This window comes from Ovis canadensis, chromosome 15, assembly GCF_042477335.2.
Source record: "Ovis canadensis isolate MfBH-ARS-UI-01 breed Bighorn chromosome 15, ARS-UI_OviCan_v2, whole genome shotgun sequence".
Lineage (NCBI taxonomy): Eukaryota > Metazoa > Chordata > Mammalia > Artiodactyla > Bovidae > Ovis > Ovis canadensis.
The window spans coordinates 39,426,119-39,449,037 of NC_091259.1; the positions used below are offsets into that span (position 1 = coordinate 39,426,119).

The 22,919-nt window shown below is 49.1% G+C and overlaps 1 protein-coding gene across 1 annotated transcript in view; it reads left to right on the forward strand.

Moving 5' to 3' along the window:
• GRIK4 (glutamate ionotropic receptor kainate type subunit 4) overlaps nt 1–22,919 on the forward strand; it is a 401,597-nt gene that overhangs the window by 353,214 nt on the left and 25,464 nt on the right. Inside the window, exons 14-17 of the mRNA XM_069555411.1 lie at nt 12,140–12,249; nt 16,415–16,588; nt 20,259–20,424; nt 21,919–22,144. Coding sequence (XP_069411512.1) covers nt 12,140–12,249; nt 16,415–16,588; nt 20,259–20,424; nt 21,919–22,144 — 676 coding nt within the window. The remainder of the gene's footprint in view (nt 1–12,139; nt 12,250–16,414; nt 16,589–20,258; nt 20,425–21,918; nt 22,145–22,919) is intronic.

Here is a 22,919-nt window from a genome sequence, read left to right on the forward strand (position 1 = left end):
AGAACTTGCCCTTAATTCTGAACTTCCAGCCTCCAGAACCTTGAGATGATACACTTCTGTTGTGTTAAGCCCCCTCCCTGCCAGTCAGTGGCACCTTGTTCTGGCAGCCCTAGTAAATGAGTACAGTCATCCTGTTCTTATTTTAGAAATGAGGAAACAGTGGCAAGTAGTTCTACAAATGTAGCCAAGCCCACACACCTCTCAGTGAAAGAGCAGAGTTCAAACCCAGGAACGGTGTGGTGCAAGCCTGTGTTCTCTCTGTTGTTACTGAAAGAGTGTATGTGGGGTCCGGCTGCTCGCCACTCAGAAGCCAGTAAGCAGGCCAGGTTGGTGGAAAGAGAAGTTTGCTTTATTTCAGATGCCAGCATCTGGGGTGGAAGAAGGGTGGCAGACATCTGTCCAAAAGGTGGGGAACTCTCCCCACCCCTTGCTGGCAACCAGTGGGGCAAGAGCTTTTATAGACAGAGGTAGGGGGCTACATACAGAAATAACACAGTCAGCTCTGACCGTCATCTTTAAATTGGTCATCAATGGTCTGAGCAGCAGCATCCTGATTGTTTAGGTCCAATCTTTCGTTTCAAGTTTGGTTTGTTTCCATTTCTTGGAGGCCAGTTCTCGGAATTGTGGCAGCTCATGTACTGGGTACAGTCTGGTCATCCTGTAGTTAATTTCTCCACCTGCTCTTTTGGTCTCTGTAAGACAGCTCACAGGATATGGCTCAGAATATTATCTGTAGCCCTTGAGAAAGAACGAAACGTTCTTGCCTCTGCTTAATGACTACATTATTACTGTTTAGTCTCCTTTGACTGTTTTCCTTTGTTTCTGCATTTCTCACTTCTCTGATTAAACTTATCCTTTGGCTAAAGTTTTCCACACACATAGGGCAGGCAGAGGACATGATGGGGGGAGACAAGGACCATAGGTCCTGCTCTGTTTCACCGTGATATGAGGCTGTCGCCTACATTGTGTGACCTACTCATAAGTTGTCCCGTAAGTGGGGCTCTCTCCCTGTTCTCAACTGGTCCTCGCAACTGGAGGTGTTATCATTCCCATCTTACAGATGAGGAGACCACGGTCACACCTGGAGCTGGGTCTGGAATCCAGGTCTCCTGATTCACAGGGTAATGTTCTTGTCATCATTACATCGCTTGATACCTAGAGACAGCTTTCCATCCAGCACCATTTCTTGAGCTTCCCCCCACCATCACCCCAACCCATTCTCCTCCCACAGCTGAGCTCCGAAGGAGGATCCAAAAAAAGACAGAGACGCAGTCTTCCTCCAAATGGCATTTCCATGGCCAGGTCACATGACTAGGCTCTGGCCTTGAGTTCCTGACTAAGGCCGAAGGCACTAGAGGACCACCCATGATCAGATGGGCTGAGAGGAGCCATATGAGTATAAGCACAGCAGCGCAAGTGTTTTCACCGCCTGCGACATCTGCTGCTAGGCCACCTCCACCACCAGGACACCACTGTCCTGAACATCAACTCTGGACATCCTTAATGGGACCATCGGCCAAGTGTTTCCTACCAACTGCACGCCTCAGACTGTATGAGCTCGTCTGTGTTCGTTCTGGGATGTGAAATTTTATATGTCAGCTTGGAGAGGTTCTAGTGCCCAGATATTCCGTTAACCCAGAGTCCAGATGATGCTACGAGGGTCTTTTGTAGATGCGATGAACATCTATGATCAGTTGACGTCAAGTAAAGGAGATGACCCTTGGTAATGTGGGTGGGTCTCATCCAATCAGTGAAAGGCCTTGAGAGCAAAAGCAGGTTTCCCAAAGCAAAGGGAATTCTGTATCAAGGCTATCACGTAGAAATCCTGAGTTTCCAGCCTGCCCTACAGATTGGGGACCTACCAGCTCCTACAATCACACGAGCCAATTCATTGAAATAACTCAGGTAGCGCTACTGGTAAAGAATCCACTTACCAACGCAAGCAAAGCAAGAAACACAAGTTTGATCCCTGAGTTGGGAAGATCCCCTAGAGTAGGAAATGGCAACCCACTCCAGTATTCTTGCCTGGGAAATCCCATGGACAGAGAGGAGCCTGGTGGGCTATAGTCCACAGGGTCACAGAGTCAGATGTGACTGAGCGTGCGAGCGCACGTGCACACGCACACACACACACACACACACACACATCCTCCTGGTATACTCTGTCTCTCTGGAGAGCCTTACCCACACAGTTCCCCTGTCTGATCAACGTTCCTTCCCTCTCCCTGCCATTTTACCAAGGCACTAGTGTGTCACACAGCTGCTCAGATCTAATTTCTAACAGGGGGCCAAGCTGAGCAAAAACTGAGTGCTGGTGTGAACAGCTCACACTAAGCAGAACTGACGGTTTATGCATTTATTCAACAAATATTTACTTGCATTCCATGTGTGCAGCAGAATGCTTAGAAAGCATCAAAAAGTGAGCTGGGGGGAAGACAATCCTGAATCGACTAAACTGGGGGAGACCTGGTTAGAACAAGTCTGAGATGAAGTGTGCAGAGTCTGAGACAAAAGAGGTTGTCAGAAACAGCTAATACCAAAGGGGAGCCCAGCAGAGTTCACTGTGAGTGCTGCTGTCTAAAATTATTTTACATAGAGAACCTCTCTCTGACACAATAAGTGTTAAGCTGATGAAATTAAAGTTGAATACTGGGTGTTTATTACTTTGTAAATTTTTCTCTGTTAGTTCTCTGTGAGCAAAAATATGATTCATTTAATGTAGTTTATAATCTATAATGACCCAGTCTCTTAGCTCTGTATCAAGGTCACTTGAGTTGTGAGTGATAGTTACCAAAAAAGTGAGCGTCTGGTGAAAATCAAACCTGTGTGCAAAAATAAAAATAGTTAACACAAGTTATAAATGCCTAGTTAGAAATTCTTCAGAACCTTTCAAAATAACAGGTGGTGGTAGGTATATCTCAAGTCTAAAGATAATCAGAAGTAACTTGTGCCTGTCTAGCAATCTCAGATTATCTAGGTTCTTTCTTGAACATGGATCATCACGAGTTGACTGTGGGATATTTTCCTTCCTCTCAACCTTGGGGTATAATCTATTTCTGCCAGGCATATCCAGGATCAGAATCAGAAGACTGTTTTGCTCTTCGACCTCTACTCCCTGCCACTCAGAGGCTGGCTTTGACATTGGTTATTGTCAATCTCTCCTGCTTATTAAAACCCCCTCTCTGTTCCTAATCACCATTCTCTCCTGCTGTGCTTCCTGTCTCTCTGATTATTGCCTTCTTTACCATTTCTCTTGATTCTTCTCTCTGTTTGCCACTTAAATGCCTGTGGTCCTTTTCTATTCTCACTCTCCCAATTCTCTGACTGGATAATCTCACCTGCTCCCAAATCTATAAATCTAACCCTGACTGCTCTCCTGAATTCCGGAAGCATATTTTTAAAACATTACTAAGTTGTCTCCAGAACTTCCCAGGTGGCTTAGTGATAAAGAATCCACCTGCTCGTGTGGGAGCCACAGGAGACACAGGTTCGATCCCTGAGTCAGGAGGATCCCTGGAGGAGGAAATGACAACCCTCCAGTATCATCTATTCATTATATATCATTATTCACTTACATCATTATATCTAGAATAATGCCATGGACAGAGGAGCCTGACAGGCTACAATCCACGGAGTCACGAAGAGTCAGACATGACTGAGCAGCTGGGCGCACACGAGCCATCTCCATATGGATATCTCACGGGCACCTCAAAAATGGGGACTCACACAAACCACATTTGGCATGTTCCTCCCTCCTCCCCTCTGCCCCCTCTCAGGTCACAGCGTCTGCATCCAGCCACCTGAGCCGCCCTGCACTTGTCTTTCCTCGAACGCCCATTTGGTCCACTCACGTCCTAAGCAGTCTTCACAGATACTGTCTATTCCTGCCCACTCTGCCTTGGTTCAGGCTCTCCTCATCTCTAACATCAACTGCTGCATTCCAGTGGCCTGTATCCTCCTTGAAGGCAGGTGTTTCTATTTTTTAGACTTTTTAAAAGTACCCTCTTTATTTTTATTTCTGGCTGTGCTGGGTCTTTGCCGCTGCACGTGGGCTTTCTCTGGCTGTGGTAAGAGGGTCTACGCTCTAGCTGCGATGTGCAGGGTTCCTGGTGCGGTAGCCCCTCTTGTGGAATACAGGCTTTAGGGCACTCAGGCTTCAGTACTTGCAGCACACAGGCTCAGTAATTGTGTTGCAAGGGCTTATTTGCCCCGAGGCACGTGGAATCTTTCTGGAGCAGGGATCATTGAGCCTGTGTCTCCTGCATAGGCTGGCAGATTCTTTGCTGAGCCACCTGGGAAGCCCCAATATCATATGGTATTAGACTATGCATTTTTATGGGATGATTTTTGGTGTGGAAAATGTCATCATCCTAAACAGGCAGCATTTACTTGAAAAGTATAGAAGGAAGAAAGGAAAGAGGGGAGAAGTGTGAGGGATCTTGTAATTCTGTGAGCAATGAGCACCACTTCCCTTTGTGGCTCACGGCCAAGCATCACTGACTCCCAGGAACCTGGTTTCTGTCAGGAGGTCCAGTATTCTAGGCAGCAGGATGAGTGACCTGAATTGATTTCTTCTTTTTCTTTCTGACCTTTATCCTGTTGGTCTGAGAACAAAAAGTGAGTGAAAGCAGATGTTGGGGCAGCTCAGATCCATCAACAGGTCAGGCCTTGCCATAGCTGCCACCTGAACCCTTACTCCCTCCCGCCCTGATGCCTGTGCATCCCACAGGCAGAAAAGCACGCTCCTAAGAAGGCCTCAGAACCCCTGACCCAGGCCAGATGAGCTTCCAGGTCAAACATAGAGGGCCCAGCCTTTAGAATCTGGAGTGTCCCCATGTACTCCACAGATGGGAGTCCAGTGACTGGGGACATCAGAAGTTCAGGACTCTCTTCATTTCCTTAGCATATTAGCTTATTTCTTATTGAGAAGTTCAGTATGTAACATAGCAGTTTAACCCCAAGGGCATTTTGCAGTCCAGGGGGTTTCACAGAATTGTGCATTTTGTAGTCCAGCGTTTTATAGAACTGATGCATTCTATAAGCTCCCAAATATCTGTGAATGGGAGGGAGAAGAGCACAGAAAATCAAAAACATTCATATTTGATGTTAGAGTATGTCATGTAGTTTTCTCTCTCTTATTTTTCTATAGCAGCAATTTGCCTAATGATGTTTTGCTCAGATTAATATTAAAGTAAGTTTGTATGCCTCAAGCACACACTGACTGTTGGAGAAAGGCCTCACCACAGCATGCCAGAAGCCAACCTGGGGTTTGACGTTTGGCACATAGAGCCCCAAAATGGATAATCAAGTTTAAAAAATTCAGCATCGATATATTCAAGGAGGTTGGGTGCATGTCCAGGATGTTTGTGTGTTGACTAACATCATCTGATGCCTCGTTATTCATGAAGCACTTTCACAATCTCTGGTTTACTACAGCAACCCCCCGAGGCAGACAGTAGAATTCTTGTTTCACACAGAAGGATTCTGAGGTCAGTGGTGGCCAGTGGTGCAGGGGAAAGAAGAAAGATGGGGCAATGGTGAGGGTGCACGGAACCCAGGTTTTCAGTCTCCAAGTCCACACACTTGCAATGATCTGTCTTTATGGTATAGGAGGTATATTTCCTTGTGTTAGGTGATCTTTCATGATCCTTTCTAATCTGATGATACTATCTATGAACCCATGTAGTACCCTGAACCAGCCAGCGCATCTAAGGCTCCCTTGAAAAATGTGAGTTAGTGAGATTTCCCTGATGGTCCAGTGGTTAAGAATCTGCCTGCCCATGCAGGAGACATGGGTTCGATCCCTGGTCTGGAAACTAAGATCCCACATGGCTCGGGCAACTAAGCCCATGAGCCACAACTATTGAGCCTGCAGGCCATAGCTGGAGAGTAGCGCCAACTCACCACAACTAAAGAAAGCCCACATGCCCCAAGCAAGTGCCCATGTGCCGCAACCAGGACCACCAAAAATAGGTAAACAAATAAATAAGTTTTTAGAAAATATGAGTTAATTATTTTTCCCTGTGATGTCCTGCTCCATCTTTGAATGACGAATGTGAAAGTTTGACACTTTGTTCTTTTTCTCTTCTTAACCCTTGGCAAGAATCGTCTCTCTAAAGAAAAGTTAAAAAAAAAAAAAAGCAAACAGTGATTAAACTTAAAAATGAGCAAGAAATAAATGTCAACATTAAATTAACACCTGGCATTTTTTCTGGATGTATTAGTCGTTTTTCAAGAAGGTCTGTTTCATCTCAGAAAGACTGTCTAGGAAAATGGAGAATAATACTTAGTAAACCAATGAATCATTTCTAATACTGCTTAATACTCTGTTATAAGAAAATAGAAAATGAATAAAGTTCTATTCCTTAAAACTAAGTAACCTGATAGCCCATATAATGGAAGTATATGGTTCTCTGGATGTATGATCACGTTACTATTGGTTACTTATAGAGTGCTTCTCTCTCAAGAAGCTCAAGGATTTTATCAATGTTACTATAGTAATTCTCACATCCCCACTTCATGTTGATTGCGGTATTCCACTTTCTGGAAGAAGAAAACAGCATGCAGAGAAGCAGAGTGGTTCACCAAAGATCACTCAGAAAGTCAAGGTCAGAACCAGGTTTAGAACTTAGGTCTTCTTGTGACAGATTTCCAATCAGCAAAGTGAAAATAGATATACCAGCATCTGGATTATAAAGGCAACAACCCCATCTGGGTGTTTCAAGTGAAGAGGGATTAATTGCTTACTTCTTTTTTCCTCTTAGAGTCAGAGGTGGGAAGTGCATGCTAAACCAGAATATCAAGACAGTCCACTGCAGACACACTGAGGGAGTTATCCATGGGTTCCTGGGGTGGACCGAGAATCTCCTCCCTCTGCTTCTTCCAGAAGGATTCATGGAGACTGCATCTGTCTTATCTGTTTCTTCAGCCCTAAAGAGTGTTTTATTGACCACTGATGACACCTGGTAGTGGAAAGAAACCTCTGTATCAGTGGCCATTTAGTTCTACAGACTGGCAAGGCCACATGGAGGACAGGATGAGCCTCTGTCATTGGTTCTGCTGGAGAGGGAAGAGTGCTGCTGGAGGGAGAGAAGCAACAGCATTGATGTCCCAAGTCTGTGTGTCAGGAAGTGGAGGGTGCCCAGCCCTCACACAGGCACAGGAGAGCCCACTGCACATCTGAGCCACTCTGTCTTGACTCCTTTGGGAAGGCTGAGGTGGAACTGAGTTCCAAAGCTTGCAATTACCAGCTTCTAAGAGCCAGCCTTCCAGAAGAGAGCCTGGTATTACCCTAATCACTTCCTGGGGGAACCCTGGGGAAACTCTCATGATTCATGTATTATAACCCACAAAAACTCTAGGAGTTATAGAAAGGGAATGTGGCCAGATGGAATTCTCCCTCCAAGGATCGTTAGCATGTGCTACTACGGGACGGAAAATTGGATTTCTTGTCCATGAGAGAGGACTATAAAAGGTAGTTCCCTCTTTCCTCATACACCCCCACCTCTCTCACGCATGGCTCCCATTAGACAGTTGTTGCTCAGTTGCTAAGTCATGTCCGACTCTTTGCGACCCCATGGACTACCCTGCCAGGCTCCTCTGGCCATGGGATTTCCCAGTCTAGAGTACTGGAGGAGGTTGCCATGCCCTCCTCCAGGGGATCTTTTCCACCCAGGGATCGAACCTGCGTCTCCTGCATTGGCAGGTGGATTCTTTACCTCTGATCCACCAGGGAGGCCCATTAGACAGAGGGGGGAGCCATCACTTACTTATGTAGCACTTACTGTGTGTTAAAACAGTGCAAAAGGTAGGTTTTATGATTACCCCCGTGTTACAGAAGAAGACTTGGAGACCTAGAGAGCTTACATAACTCGCCCAGAATCCCATAATTGTGTATGGTACAGCCAGGATTCAGTCCTGGGCAGGCTGACTCCAGAGTCTGCGTGTTAATTCATTACCTGTCCTGCACTACCTGGTCCCAATGTCCTTATGCATTTGGCTCCAGACTCTGGGCAAGCAATTACTTTCTTACTATAACGTCATTTCTTCCAGTAAATGTGCAATGAAGTATCAGTGAGGTTATGGATTTTTTTAAGGATAAGAAGAATTTTCACCAGGCAAGAGGAGATTAGTTCCACTCGGTAACTCCGTGAACAGCTCCACTGCTGATATTCAAAGAGCCTTGCCACTCAGGGATTGTAGTCATTTGGTGACCAGCCCCGTCTCGCTCACCATCCGACAGCATCCGTGATGCTGGCTCTGACGTGGTCCGTCTGAAGCACAGTACAGAAATCAAGGAACCAGTTCCCATTTTGGTGCCATCTAATTTGCAGCCCCATTTACAGGGCTTGGCTTGACCTAGACATTTGGGGCATAGATTCTGTATCACCAGTTATCTACCTTCAACGTGGTTGTCTTCACCAGAAAGAATAGGCCCAAACTGTAGTCAACAGAGACATGTATAAATCAATAAGAGAGTCCCCAAAGAGGATGGTTTGTCGCTCACTCACTCAGTCATGTCCGATTCTTTTCAACCCCATGGACTGCCGCACACCAGGCTTCCCTGTTCCTCACCAACTCCCAGAGCTTGCTCAAACTAATGTCCATTGAATAGGTAATGCTATCCAACCGTCTCATCCTCTGTCACCCCCTTCTCCTGCCTTCAATCTTTCCCAACATCAGGGTCTTTTCCAATGAGTCAGTTCTTCACATCAGGTGGCCAAAGCACTGGGGTTTCCGCTTTAGCATCAGTCCTTCGAATGAATATTCAGGGTTGATTTCCTTTAGGATTGACTGGGTTGATCTCCTTGCTGTCCAAGGGACTCTCAAGAGTCTTAAATGATGATGGGTATGAATAAATAATGTTTAGAGCACTTTAAGGGGGCGAGACTGAGTAGGCTGGGATTCTGTTGGCATTGGGGAGAAGGCGCAGGATTAATTAGGGAGTTTATTGAAGCAAATTGTAAAGATACAACGGAGAGGAAGATGCGATACAGCTGCTGTTTGAAAGAAGGAGAGCATGGTATCCCTATGGCACAGCTTGACAAACGAGCTCCAGAGAAATTGAAACCATCACCAGTGATGTGAGCACGGCGCTTAACCTCCCTGGGTCCCATTTCTTCCATCTGTCAATATGGAGAACTGAGTACTGAAATCCGAAGAACACAGTGAAGCATTCTGAGATCTGAAGAAAAGCGTCACCATCATATATCCATGTATCTATTGGGTTAAGGAAAACCTGTTATTAGGAAGAAATGCCAGTGGCATATGACTCCTGATCTACCCCCAGCACCAGGAACTCAGATGTCTGTTGGGAAGGAAGCAAATGAAAGCATCCACATAGAAAAAAAACGGGAGGCGTTCAGAGCCTTGCAAGTAACATACGTCTCTTTGGCATCATAAAAACAGCTTGGGCTCAGTCCAAGCCTAGTCTGTGCAAGCCCAGACCCACGTCTCAAATGACTGCCCATTCCCTGCTTTTCTGGTTGGCGTCAGTCAGTCACACGTGGAATCAGATGTTGCCTTGCCAACGTGACTGATATGTTTCCAGGGGAGCTCTGTTTATGTCTTGATCCTTGTTTGTGTGATGCTCTATGTTTTATAACTTAAGTCTCCAGGAATTTTTCCCATGGCTGTGCATCATTTCTTATCACCCATAACCAAATATGGCAGCTTTAAATAGTGCTGTCATTTTCCTCAATTTCATTCGTTGTGATATAATCAGGGATAGATTTCTGACATTGAGCATCTAATGGGGTTTCAGATTCAGAGAGTAACAATGAAAGAATTTTTTTCTCCTGGATATCTCTCAGTTGGGAGACACAGAGTGAAGTAGTCATGAGTGACAGGTGTAGAATTCATGTATGTTTGCCCAGAGAAGCTCCAGGGGATAGAAGGACCCCAAGAGAGGCCCAAACTAGTGATTTTCTGCAGCAGGTGTGTAGATGTAATGAGCATCTTCACCCCCTTTTGGACTCATGCTGTCCCTTCCTGCCTCTGCACTGGCTCTTTGGATGATGGTGAAGGCATGGTTAGTCCATGATGGACACAAGAATGACTAACGAGGGACTCCAATTCCGCTGTCTTGCGTCCTTCTTCCTGTTACACAATTTACATAGTGATAGGGCCGTACATACTCAAATGGTCTTCTCCCTGTTTCTCTCCTGTTCCCCTGGTCACTGGGCTTTGTCCTTCGAGCTGTTTTATTTTCCCAGTCACCTGAGTGTTCTCTGCAGCTCAACGTGAACACACATGAGGCAGAAAAATTGCAGTTGGTATCAGAGGGCAGTTCCCTGGTCTAAGCCACATTGGGAGAGAAATCCAATTTCAGACAGACCACCCCAGGGGGCACTGTCACACTGATGAAGGACTTCAGGATCCAAGAACCAGTGCCCCACTGGCAGAGGGTAAGCTCTGACTTCTTCACTCTGTACCCTCTGGACTGTGTCCTCAGTGGGAGAATAAAATTATACTCCTGAGTGCTTTGGGAATTTGTCTATTGGCTCACTGGGAAGGGATGGAGAACTCACCAGAAGAGCAGCTGAAAATCAGCCACAATTGGGGTTTGTGCAGATACAACAGGGCCTTGCAGCATTGTCTCCCCTGCTCCTTAGATGCTGCCTTGGGAGCAGCTGTTGTTAGCTGCAGTTTCTCAGCATTATCTCATGGTCTGGCTGTCCCTGGATAACAAAAGCCCAGAAAGCTGATTGAGATTAGCTCAGTATTGGCATAGATAGCTCCCCTTGTAGTGTCTGGGAACCCCAGTACAAAATGACATACCTTGATACTGACAGCAGGTTGTGCCATGACTGATATGTCCTTGAACTTGAAAGTTTACCTGTTCATAGCACTCCTGAGCTTAACACTGATTTTCTATCCTATCCGTGGACCTCGTAGATTCCTGGAATCATAAAGTCATATCATTTTCGATTTAGAATGGTCTTTAGGGAGCATCTGTTCCAGCGGTTTCATAGTAAGTGGAAGAAGCAAGCCTGGTTCAAGGCCAGGGCAGCAGTGGGAGCTGTAGAGTGGGGCCCTGTCTTGAGTGAACAGCCACCACTCAGCTCCAGCTGGTTGAGAATTGGGCCCAATGTGGCCAGATCATCCATTTTTAAAGCCAGAAATCTGGATTTTTCTGTGAAACATCCTAGTCACTTAATGTTGACAGCTTATCAAAATGAGTAAACACTACAAGTCAACAAGCAAGTGGTCTGTGGGCTGCAGGTCACTAGGGTATCACCTTTGATCTAGATCAGCTCCAGTGGAGTCTGGAGAGGGGTGTGCACTTGCCTGAGACCACACTGCTAAAGACCAGGAGCAGATTCTGAAATTCCTTCCTTCTCGTTCCGTCTCACTTTCCTGCAGAAAATGCCCCCCTGCCTCTGCCAGAGTGTGGTCCCCAGCTTTCTGGCTGGTTCTTGGCTCCATCCTTTGGCTCCCATGACTGCCTGGCCTAGGAACAACCATGTTTTTCTGCAGTATCGTGGGCTGCATCAGATGCCCTGGGCTTTGTGTCAGCAAGCGTGCATTTGAGTCCCAGTTCTTCCACTGATGAGCTGTCTAACTTTGGATACATCTCTCGAATGCCCTAGGGCTTTGATTTCTTTCCGAATACAATGAAAATAAGAATCTGGGCGCTACACAGCATCCAGTTTGAGGTTTACCTGAGAAGGTCTCATTGTATGTGAGATCACCCTGCAAACCAAAAACCAAGCATGCCTATCAAATTAGCATCCTCGTAAGAAAGACGTGAGTGGCAGAGAGGGGGCTACATGTCCTTGGACATCAACAGCTCAAAGGTGCTTCGGAGCCTATCTACGCTGCCCCTGGAGGACATGGGGACGCATATAACGGACACTGAGTGCTGTGCTATTGCCCAGCACAGAGCCTCCTTCATCCTAGGAAGTGATGAGGCCCTGGGCCGTTCTTTAGTTTCATCTACTGAGTTAAGGGCTATGTAGATGTTTCAGAGCAGACCCCTCTACACCTTCGGCCCCTGTGTCATTTAAACCAATCACCCATAACCCAAGGCAGTGCAGTCTGGGCCCATTCCCAGCTCACCAACCCCTCTGCCCTCCCCTGCCCAATGGCTGTGCTAACTGAATGCATACATGAATCTCGTTTCTGTCTCCGTTTCCAGGGACGCAGACCCGGCTATTTCTCCTTCCTGGACCCATTTTCTCCGGGCGTCTGGCTCTTCATGCTTCTAGCCTATCTGGCCGTCAGCTGCGTCCTCTTCCTCGTGGCTCGGTACTGGCTTCTCCCCTTCCCTGTCCTCACACCGCCATCTCGTGTCCACCTCTGGGAACTGCACGGGCAGGGGTGGGAGTAGGAGGGGGCGGCCTTGGTCCCAAACCAGAGGAATGGGAGGCGGGCTCAGGACCCGAGCCACTCGGCCACTTGGCCCGGCTGTCAGCTGGGCACTGCCCGTCCATCCATCTATGTGCCCGTCCCCTGATATGCACAACATAGACAGGTGAGCTTGTCCGAATTTGTGCCCCTTGCCTCTTACCCCTCTCATTCCCCAGTCTCCAGCCCCCTGCCTTGGGAGAGAGAGGAGGGGAGGAAGGTGGTGGGAAGATTACTCTGATTAAGTGTTCTGCCTTTGGCTGCCCTGGCATCTGTCCTCGCCAGGACCTGCCACAAAGTGCTGAGTGACAGGAAACAGAGGCTGCAAATCCGGAGTTGGGAACCGGCAGCCTCGGTGACACAGGCAAGGGAGACGGCCTCCTCTGCAGAGGGCCTGGCCCTTCCCCAGCCCGGTCTGTCTGTGAAAACACAGCTGCCTTGTTGAATGGAGACCGTGCAGGGCGGCTGGCAGCAGCAGGGCAGGATGGAGAGCAGTGTTGGCAAGCAGTGCTGAGTTGAGACACATGGTCCAGATCCAGGGTCGGGGAGGACAAGAAACCCATCCCCCATCTCCCTGGACACGAGAGAGTGTCCCTGAGCCCAGGAAGAAGCCAAGGAGCATCCCAAGAGGATGCGCAGAGAGGGTCATTTCTCTCTGAGGCTAAGTTGGGCTTCAGAAGAGCCCACTTACTATCCAGAGGCAGAGCCAGCTCCCGTGGTTCAGGGTCATTCATACAGATCCCTGCTTCCTGCTCAGAACTCAGCTGATCACCTCAGGGGAGCCAAGACCCACTCAGATTGAGAGTCTAGGGGGCTGACAGTGGCTCTGGTCCAGCTGTCTGCTCTCCTCTGCCTTGGGGCTACAGGGGCAGCGCTGGCCTATTCTGAGGTGAATGGTCCACCTCTGTGAGGTGGGGTCTTCCCCAGAAGCACGTTTATTCATTGCTCAAGGGGAGCCTGTGCTCCCTCCAGCTAGAAGATGGAACTCCCAGGAGGGAGGGGATGCGTGTATAATTATGGGTGATTTCCATCACTGGGCTTCCCTGGCGGCTCAAAGGTTAAAGCATCCACCTGGAATGTGGGAGACCTGGTTTCTTCGATCCCTGGGTAGGGAAGATCCCCTGGAGAAGGAAATGGCAACCCACTCCAGTACTCTTGCCTGGAGAATCCCATGGAGGGAGGAGCCTGGTAGGTAGGCTACAGTCCATGGGGTCGCAAAGAGTCGGACACAACTGAGCGTCTTCACTCACTCACTCATTCACAGAGGAGACCAGCCTTCCCTGGTGGCTCAGGTGGTAAAGAATCCTCCGCTTGCAATGCATGAGACCCAGGTTCGATCCCTGGGTCGGGAAGATCCCCTGGAAAAGGAAATAGCTACCAACTCCAGTATTCTTGCCTAGAGAATCCCATGAACAGAGAAGCTTGGTGGGCTACGTTGGTGGGCTCTCAAAGCACAACCAAACAACTAACAGACACACACATACACACACACACAGACACACACACACACCAGGAACCAACACAACATTGTAAAGCAATTTCCCCCCAGTTAAAAATAAATTTTAAAAAATGAAAATGGAGCCCCAAGGATCTTCGGAGTACGAACCCCTAGGGCAGTTCCCTACCTGCCCAAGAGGCATGGCATCACCCACTCCATGCCTCTTCCAGTGGAGATCAAAGCCAGGTTCAGGAAGTCGTTCCCGACCCCTGAGACCCAGCCAAAGGGGGAAAGGCCTTGCTTACAACCTGGTCATCATCACAGGGTGCTGCGTGTGCCGCTTGGTGCCACCTACCCTCCTTGGGCCTGTAGCCATGCCCACTGTCAAGAATCTGTTGTCAGTGTCGACTGGCAAGGCGCGGGAGCTGGCACGCCATCTGACACGTCCCCTCTGCACTTCGCTGGGCTGTCTGCGGCTGCTCACTGGAAGCTGTCTGCCTGAGTCTCGGCTCCGCTGCCCTGGAATTCTCTCTTGTCCCCTTTGATTGAGGCCCTGTGTGTAGAAAGTCATGGTTCTCAGGTGGCCTTGAGGGACTGGAAGTGGTATTAGGGCGTAGCTATCAGATACATACACACACACACACACACACACACACAAGACTGCTTCACCCTGCCTTTCACAGCCTGAAACTTTTCAATCAGCCCTGGGGGCTTAAACAGTCCCTCTCTCCTGCCATCCACATTCATACACACACACTGGCCCCCCAGGATCCAGAATTAACAAAAAGATTAACCAAAAAATTGTACTAGAGGTCTGATCATACATCATATATATCATACAATATGTATATATATACACACACACACACACACACAGACATACAGGCCACTTGATATGAAGAGCTAGTTCATTGGGAAAGACCCTGATGCTGGGCAAGATTGAAGGCTGGAGGAGAAGGGGACAACAGAGGATGAGCTGGTTGGATGTCATCACTGATTCAATGGACATGAATTTGAGCAAACTCCAGGAGACAGTGAAGGACAGAGGAGCCTGGCATGCTACAGTCCAACATGGCCTTAGCAACTGAACAACAGCAGCAAAATACATATAATATCCTATATGAGTAATATGTGAGGGTAGGGTAATCTGGCCCAGGGCAATAGCTTTCAAACTGGGTTCCCGGGGACGTGGAGGCTCCTGGTAGGCGCGGACACGTGGAGGGGCGGTGAAGAGGCTAGGCACAGAGAGCTCTGCGGCCTCAGCTCGTCTTCATTCAGGCCAGCTCCACTTCTCTCTCTCATGTATTGTACTTCTGGGTGAGATTTTAGAGGGAAAAGATGTTTGAAAGCCACTGCTCTATGGCAGCCGTTCCCAAGCCAGCTGATATCAGAGTCATTCAGGGAGCTTTAAAACAACTTGAATGTCTAAGTCAGATCATCTCAGAATCTCTAGGGATGAGGCCTCGGGAATCTGTAGTTCTGAAGCTCACATCCAACCATCCGTAGGCTTGGGAACCACTGGGGTGAAGCCCCACGGGTCCGATCCAGCCCCACAGCCCCTGGAAGGAAGGAGGACGTATGGGGGCAGGGGCCAGAGATGGCACACTGGCCTTGTAATCAGCAACAAGTAGCAGCGAAGGAAATGTGAACCAGCCCTGCAGCACCTGCAGACTAGGCTGGGCGAAGGGACAGGAAGGCCGGGGAAGATGATGGCATCGCGTGAACACACAGACCTGCCCTTCTTGGCATATGTCCAGATGCGTCTCCCACATCAGAGCTGAAGGCTTTGTGTGGGAGGCATGCTAGGGAAGAGGGAGGGCATGTGTCTGATGGGCAGGAGGTTAGGGTATCAGAGACATCAGAGGTACTGCTGGGAGAGAGGCCAGCGTGAGGCTGTGAGGGACAGTCAAAGGAGCCTGTGTGCCTTGTCAACCCTATGTGCCCATCACACTCATCCAGGGAGCCCTGAGACATGCTGAGGCCCAGGCCATCCCTGGACAAATGAAATCAGAACCTCTGGGCATGGAATCCAGGTGTTGGCATTTTTTAAAAAGCTCCTGGGTGAGTCTGAAACACAGACACGATTGAGAACCAGGGCTGGAGGGAACCACTGGGGTCAGTGGTTTGGAAAGTGTGGTCCCTGGACCAGTGGCATCCCCTTCTCCCAGGAACCTGCAGATTCGTAGGCCTCACCCAGACTTAGCGAATCAGACACTTCAGGGCTGGAGCCCAGCGATCCGTGTTTTCACAAGCCTTCTTGGTGATTCTGATGTCAGTTACATTTTGAGAATTTCCACTCTGGGCTGAGAGTTTTCAATCCACGGCTCTGTGGGGCCCTAGGGTTCTCTCTGTGGTCACTTCTGGGGAACAAAAAAGACAGAACAAGCAATTCCCAGCCACCCACCCCCATGACTTGATTTATTTTGAAAAAATTAAGATGTTTCTTTGATTAAAGAAAGTTCCAAAACTGCCAACATAGTCCAACAGAAGGGAGCTGGCTTGCCCAAGGCCACAGGCAGCTACCAAGGTCCAGGGGTCAGGCCAGGAAGAAGAGCACCCCCACACCCCCAGCACCCCTTCTTCATGCCCACCCTCCACGGCGCTGACGTGTGTTCCTTTCTCCCACAGACTGACCCCCTACGAGTGGTACAGCCCCCACCCGTGTGCCCAGGGCCGGTGCAACCTCCTTGTGAATCAGTACTCCCTGGGCAACAGCCTCTGGTTTCCGGTCGGGGGCTTCATGCAGCAGGGCTCTACCATCGCCCCGCGCGCCTTATCCACCCGCTGCGTCAGTGGCGTCTGGTAAGATCCTGGGGTCCTCAGATGAGCCCTGATCCGGCTTCCTGCAGGCAGGAACCTCAGCCCCGCCCTCGGACAGCCTCTGCCAGCTCAGAGGGCTGGTGGGGTGGGGTGGGGGGAGGGGCAGTGGACGGTGCTGTTTGTGCCATCTTCTCTCCTTCCCCTTCCCCGCCTTGGAGATGCGGAGAGGAGCCAAGGCACAAAAGGAGAGCCGGTGAGAAAATGCCCACGGCAAGGCAGTTATAACTTCCTGACCTGAGAATGACTGGCATTTGAGAGGCAGGGCCTGAGAAGTCCTGTGCAAATTTGTGCAAATATGCACAGTGTGTAGCAGGAAGTCCTGGCCCTCCCCTCACCAACCCCAAGTCACATCACTCCCCCTCCAGCAGCTTTCTGGAGCTCTGTCTCTCTGCTCCTGCCTCTGGGCCTGCCAGACGTGTCCACCTCAGCAGGTGTCGAAAAATGCAAGCTCTTAGTGGCTCAGAGTTGGACGGGACCTCAGGGTCTAAGTTGACAGCAGGGTCCACAGGGCTGTTGGCCAGCTCCTTCTCCTCTTGGATCAGGCAGGGCAAATGGAAGAGGGTGAAATGATTCAAGGTGTGGGAAAGTTCCCTGAAAATTTGGAAGAGCCACATAAATGTTTGAACTGATCATTGCTATTAGACCATTCATTTTGGGGGGAAATGAAATATCGATGTACCCTTGAGAGGCAAGTTCTCCGTCTCACTTAAAAACCCACCGTCGGGTTTGGTGTCACAGCTTTTAGGACTTACAGGCTTCATTCTCTCCCCTCCTTCTCAGCCTGTGTAAGCTGGAGGAAGGGGGAAGGGATGAGGATTCTGGGGATGGTGGAGCATCTGGACAGTTACCTGGGAGTCACTGGACTGGGACTGATCCTAGCAGATGGAAACACAGCCGGGATTGATAAGTGACAAATACAGTAGGATTTAAATTGCTGGGGCACGATCCTCACCCATTATCACACCAGCCCAGGAGTCACTGAGCGTATCACCATGGGGAGCCGGGCTTCACGTTCCCCGGCAGAAAGGAGACCTTGGCAGGCACAATCGCAGAACCCTCTAAAAAATCCAGGAAATCTGGGCAGAGACCCGGAGATGAGATGTCAGCTGCAGATTTTGATCCCTTTCTACCTGGGCTTTTCCTTCCAAAGGGGCATGTTACCATGTGGCACCAAGTGGGGCTCCATTGCCTGCTCCCTTAACCTGTCAGTTCACACCTCCAGGAATTCCCTCCCCTAGAGGACATCTGCCCTGGTGCCAAGGGGACCACCTGTCCTGCAGGTTGTTGACTCAGCCCCCTGGCTCAGGGGGGCTTTAAATAGCTGGCCCCAGGTGGCTCTGTTACCCTGCTCCAGAGCGTGTGTGGGAGGGAGGCTCGGCCCTCCCCAGCCTGACCCAGGGGTGTTGGTGTGCCCATCTGCCTCTCGGAGCTCTTGGTTATGAAATCACAGCCTCAGTTTGTTGGCTCCCTGGAGAGTGGGAGGTCAGAGGACCCGGCCTTTGTGACCTAATACGGCATCCTCATCCAGAGCAAGTGACAGAAAATACCATGTCTCTAACAAGAATGCCAACTTCACAATAAAATGCCCGTTTGGCACAGGAGCAAGGCTCTGTTGACCCCGCTGGGGGGAGCTTGGGTGTCATTTGCTTTCTCAGCAGAGGCAATGGACTTGCACTGAGCTACTTAGGCTCTTGGAACTGTCCCCTGTGACCAGTGGCATAAACAGCCACATGGCTGTCCAGGGTAGAACAGATGCCAGAGTGTAGCTGTGTGGTTGAGGGAACCTCCCCAGCCAGCTCTGAGGTCATGTCCATACCCAGGGCTCATTAACCCACAACAGTGGGTCAGAGCAACTTCCAAATGCTCACCTCCACCTGGGGAGCACTCACCACCACCCCCAGCCTCCTCTGGGGGAGGCTCATGAGAAACAACTTCCGGGAGGGTGTGAGAACTCTGGCAGGAGCAGGAAAGCCAATTTGAGGATGGAGGCACTCACAGGTCACCAGTAGGGAAGGTAGACAAATGATTTTCATCCCATTTATGATGAAATGGGACTGTCTCTACTTGCCTCTGTATCTCATGCTCATCTCATCCTTTACAGATAATTAGTCACTAATGACATATTATCTGGTCTGATCCAAGACAGGTAAACCAGGCATTATTAGGGTGTTCAGTCACTAAGCCATGTTCAAATCTCTGCAACCCCATGGACCATGGCCTGCTGGGCAAGAATACTGGAGTGGGTTGCCATTTCCTCCTCCAGGAGATCTTCCTGAACCAGGGATCAAACCTGAGTATCTTGCATCTCCTGCACTGGCAGGTGGATTCTTTACCACTGTCCCACCTGGGAAACACAAAGCAGGCATTATTATCCCCCATTTATTAGACACGCAAACGACCTCAGAGGAGTTGTGTAGCTTTCCCCCAAGGTCTCACAGATGGAATTAGACAAAGCCAGAACTAAAACCAGATCTCTTACTGGTGGTCTGGGGCATGGATCTGGTGGGCTGGCATGTGGATGTGCCTGTCAAGTTGACGGGTGCACCTGTCCTATCACTCCTGGAAGAAAGCGCACAGGCCAAGGGGGCAATGGGACTTCCTGCTCTTGCAAACCCACCTGCAAGCTGCCCTGCCGCAGCCTGTGGCAAACACTGTGCCTTCGCTGGCACACGTCTTCATAATGAATTGAAGCCTCATTAATTCAGACGCCACTGATTCAGAATTTGGCGATTCGCCAGCCTCAGTTATGCTTACATATATCTTTGAACCCCTATAAACAAATGGATTAGAAAGCAGATCCATACTGCTGACCAGATGGTAGAAGTCCTGTTTAACCTACTTAAGTGAACAAACTGGTTTTAATGACTTTAGCGTGTGTGCTGCCTGAGTTGCAGAGCTATTCTAATTTTAAATGAATTCGATCTACCCAATGAAACAACCTTCCATTTTGAAATAGCATGACCTTTGTAAGAGTGTTTCCTAATTCCAACTTATCAGCGGCTCAGAGGTGCTTGTCATCAGTTTGTCTTGAAGAGCTCCTGCTCTGACGATTTGTGGAACTGGTTTTAGAATACGAATTTCTCCATGTGTTACTTGGCCACGTGACTTTGCTTCTCTGAGCCTCGGTTTCCTCTTCTGTAAAGTCACAATAAGAATTTCACTTCCCTGAGTTGTAGGGAACACAGGAGCTGGAGGGTGTGGCTCTCCGTGGGTGCTCAGTACATGGTGATGCTCCTCTTAAGGTCAGCTGCATCCTGAGGGGACAGGGGATGGGGGAGATGTCCTGGCTGTAGCTCTGAAGAGAGCCCCCAGAGCTGACACCCTTAGCTCATTCACTAGCTCATTGCTCACTGTCTCCCAAGCTGTTTCATGTTCACAGACACACTTCTTTTGAGTAGCAACCCAATAATCACCTCCTTTAGGAAATAAGAGAAAGAGCGGCATGGTCTTCTTCAAGGCAACCTCCCAAGCACTGGTCATTTCTGCTTAGATCATATGCCCTGCCTCTTTTCTCTTCCCCCACTAAGCTGAGGGCTCTTTCAGAAGAAGAGGGTCACCTGCCCTCTCCCATGTCACAGCAGGACTGGGGATGGGGGCTAAGACTCCTGGGGGCACCCGGGCAATGATGACTTCCTGGTCTTTTCCTGCATAGGTGGGCATTCACGCTGATCATCATCTCATCCTACACGGCCAACCTGGCAGCCTTCCTGACAGTGCAGCGCATGGATGTGCCCATTGAGTCAGTGGATGACCTGGCTGACCAGACTGCCATTGAGTATGGCACGATTCACGGAGGCTCCAGCATGACCTTCTTCCAAGTAAACCCATATGGTTGCTCACCAGCATCGGGAGCTGGGCAGGATAAAGTTGAGATGTTTGTCTGCTGGAGATAAAAACATCTCTCCTCATCTCATCCTCCCTTTTGAACACCTAGTTTGGAGGTCCTCATGGGGCTCATTATCCCCCCTGCTCCCCAAAATACCCCTGGAACCAGGTCCTCAGAGCATTGGGTTAATGCCAGCCTTGTCCCTGATGTTGATCGTGAATGATTAGTGCTGCTTAAGATGATTTTAGTGATGGAAATGTTTTCTAATTGCAATAGTTTCATATTTATTTTAATAAGCATTAGAAAAAATATGTGGTGAAGCTAACCTATACTTTTACTTCTATTACTGCATAGGATGAGGCTAAAGCATGGTTTAAAATTTTTTTTTGTATGGTAAATTTTATTAGTAGTACTTAGACAAAGCAAGATTGGAGTAATACACTAATGAATGAGATGTAAGGAACTTTAGATTAAGCTGAACTGATTTCACTGATCCTAGACTATATAGATCTCAGATGGGGACCGTTTTGGCTTCTCTGAGTTTCCCTTGCAAGGCTCAGGAGTGGATCCTGCCACAGTGCATGTTAGCTGGCCAACCAGAGCTGGGCTAGACCCAGAAATAGTTTGTGTTGGCTTGCAAGATCTCTAGGGAAGCAGATTTCCCTGGAGTCTGTGATTGTGTAGGCAGCCTATGACCCAAGAAGTTCATTTTCACATGAAACAAGTCCAAGGCCTTAGGTTTTCTGTTCTCCGTACATGTCTCAGAGCTGCTGGCACAGGGACCATGAAGGCATCATGCAAGCATAGGGTTTGGATAATCCCCCAGAAATCTCTGTCTCCTTCTTATTTGTACCTGAGAAGCCAGCATTGGATATGTGATTGATGGACTGGTTCAGAGTTGATAGAAAAGGGCTGGCATTCTTCCTTTGGGTGATGCCTGTTAGAAGTCCAGAATGAATCTGAGCTCGCTGCCTCCCAGGAGAGTGGAGGATGCAGCCAGAATACCCATACTCACTTTGGTCAGTGTGTGGAGGTTGGCAATGGAAGACCCCTTGAGGGTGAATGAGGCAGATGCGATGATCAAACCAGCAGGCGGAGTTTGCAGCACCTTCAGATCCTGTTCCTTCTCTGTCTTTCTGTGTGTGTGTGCGTGTTTAGTCGCTCAGTCCTGTCCGACTCTTTGCGACCTCATGGACTTAGCCTGCCAGGCTCCTCTGTCCATGCAATTCTGCAGGCAAGAGTACTGGAGTGGGCTGCCATTCCCTTCTCCAGGGGCTGTCTTTCTGTAAAAGGTATCAGAATCACAGCCCTCTACTGCCATTGAGCAGTGGCAGCTGAGAGATGAAAGGGAACAGGTTCTTGAATGCAAGGAGGGGACTGAGTAGCGGAAGGACCAGGATTTTGGGGACCACTTGGATGCTCTCCCTTTCCAGACTGCTGTCCCCTTTCGCTACCCTCAACCTGCTTCCTTGTGTTCTTTTCCCAGAATTCCCGCTATCAGACCTACCAGCGCATGTGGAATTACATGTATTCCAAGCAGCCGAGTGTGTTCGTGAAGAGCACGGAGGAGGGGATCGCCAGGGTGCTGAATTCCAACTACGCCTTCCTGCTGGAGTCCACCATGAATGAGTACTATCGGCAGCGAAACTGCAACCTCACTCAGATCGGGGGCCTGCTGGACACCAAGGGCTATGGGATTGGCATGCCAGTCGGTATGCAGGAGGGGATCAGCCTCTTCGGGGAGCTCCACCCAGGCAGGCTCAGGGCAGCTCAGACCACTGAAGGCAGCCTTCATGTCAACAGCCCCTGTTTCTAGAACCAATTTCTCAGTGACTTGCGGCGGGCATTCTCAAGGTTTTGTTTTTTTTTTTTTTTTTAAAGCAAACCCTCATACTTCACGTCATCAGGGATCAGTTCTTGGCCCTTAGTTATTGAAAGGTTAATTGATTAGCTTTTTTATAATTGTGTTTATTTATTTCTGGCTGTGCTGGGTCTTCAGTGCCGCTGAGGCTTTTCTGTAGTTGCGGCGAGCAGGAGCTCCTCTCTAATGCGGTGCGTGGGCTTCTCATTGTGGTGGCTTCTCTCATCATGAAGCACAGACTGTAGGGCACACAGTCTCCAGTACTGCAGCAAGCAGGATCTTGCCAGATCACGGATAGAACCTGCGTCTCCTGCATTGGCAGATGGATTCTTTGCCACTGAGTCACCAGGGAAGCCCTTGTTAGTTGTTAATTGCATGGTTACTAAAGGGCTCTCAGATGCCCCTGGTGGATTCTTTAGGCCTGTTGTTCTCTCCCCTTCTGCTTCCTGCTCTTTGACCATTTCTCGGCTGGCTGACATCTCTACTAGTGGCGGAAGGGAGATGGTAGGAGTTGAGTGAATTAATTTTGCTATTAGTGTCCATGGTGAAAGGTGTAATATGAAAGGGGACTGATGTGATTGGAGGAGATGGCTTTCAAATCATCTGTGGCTCTCATGGATCCATCT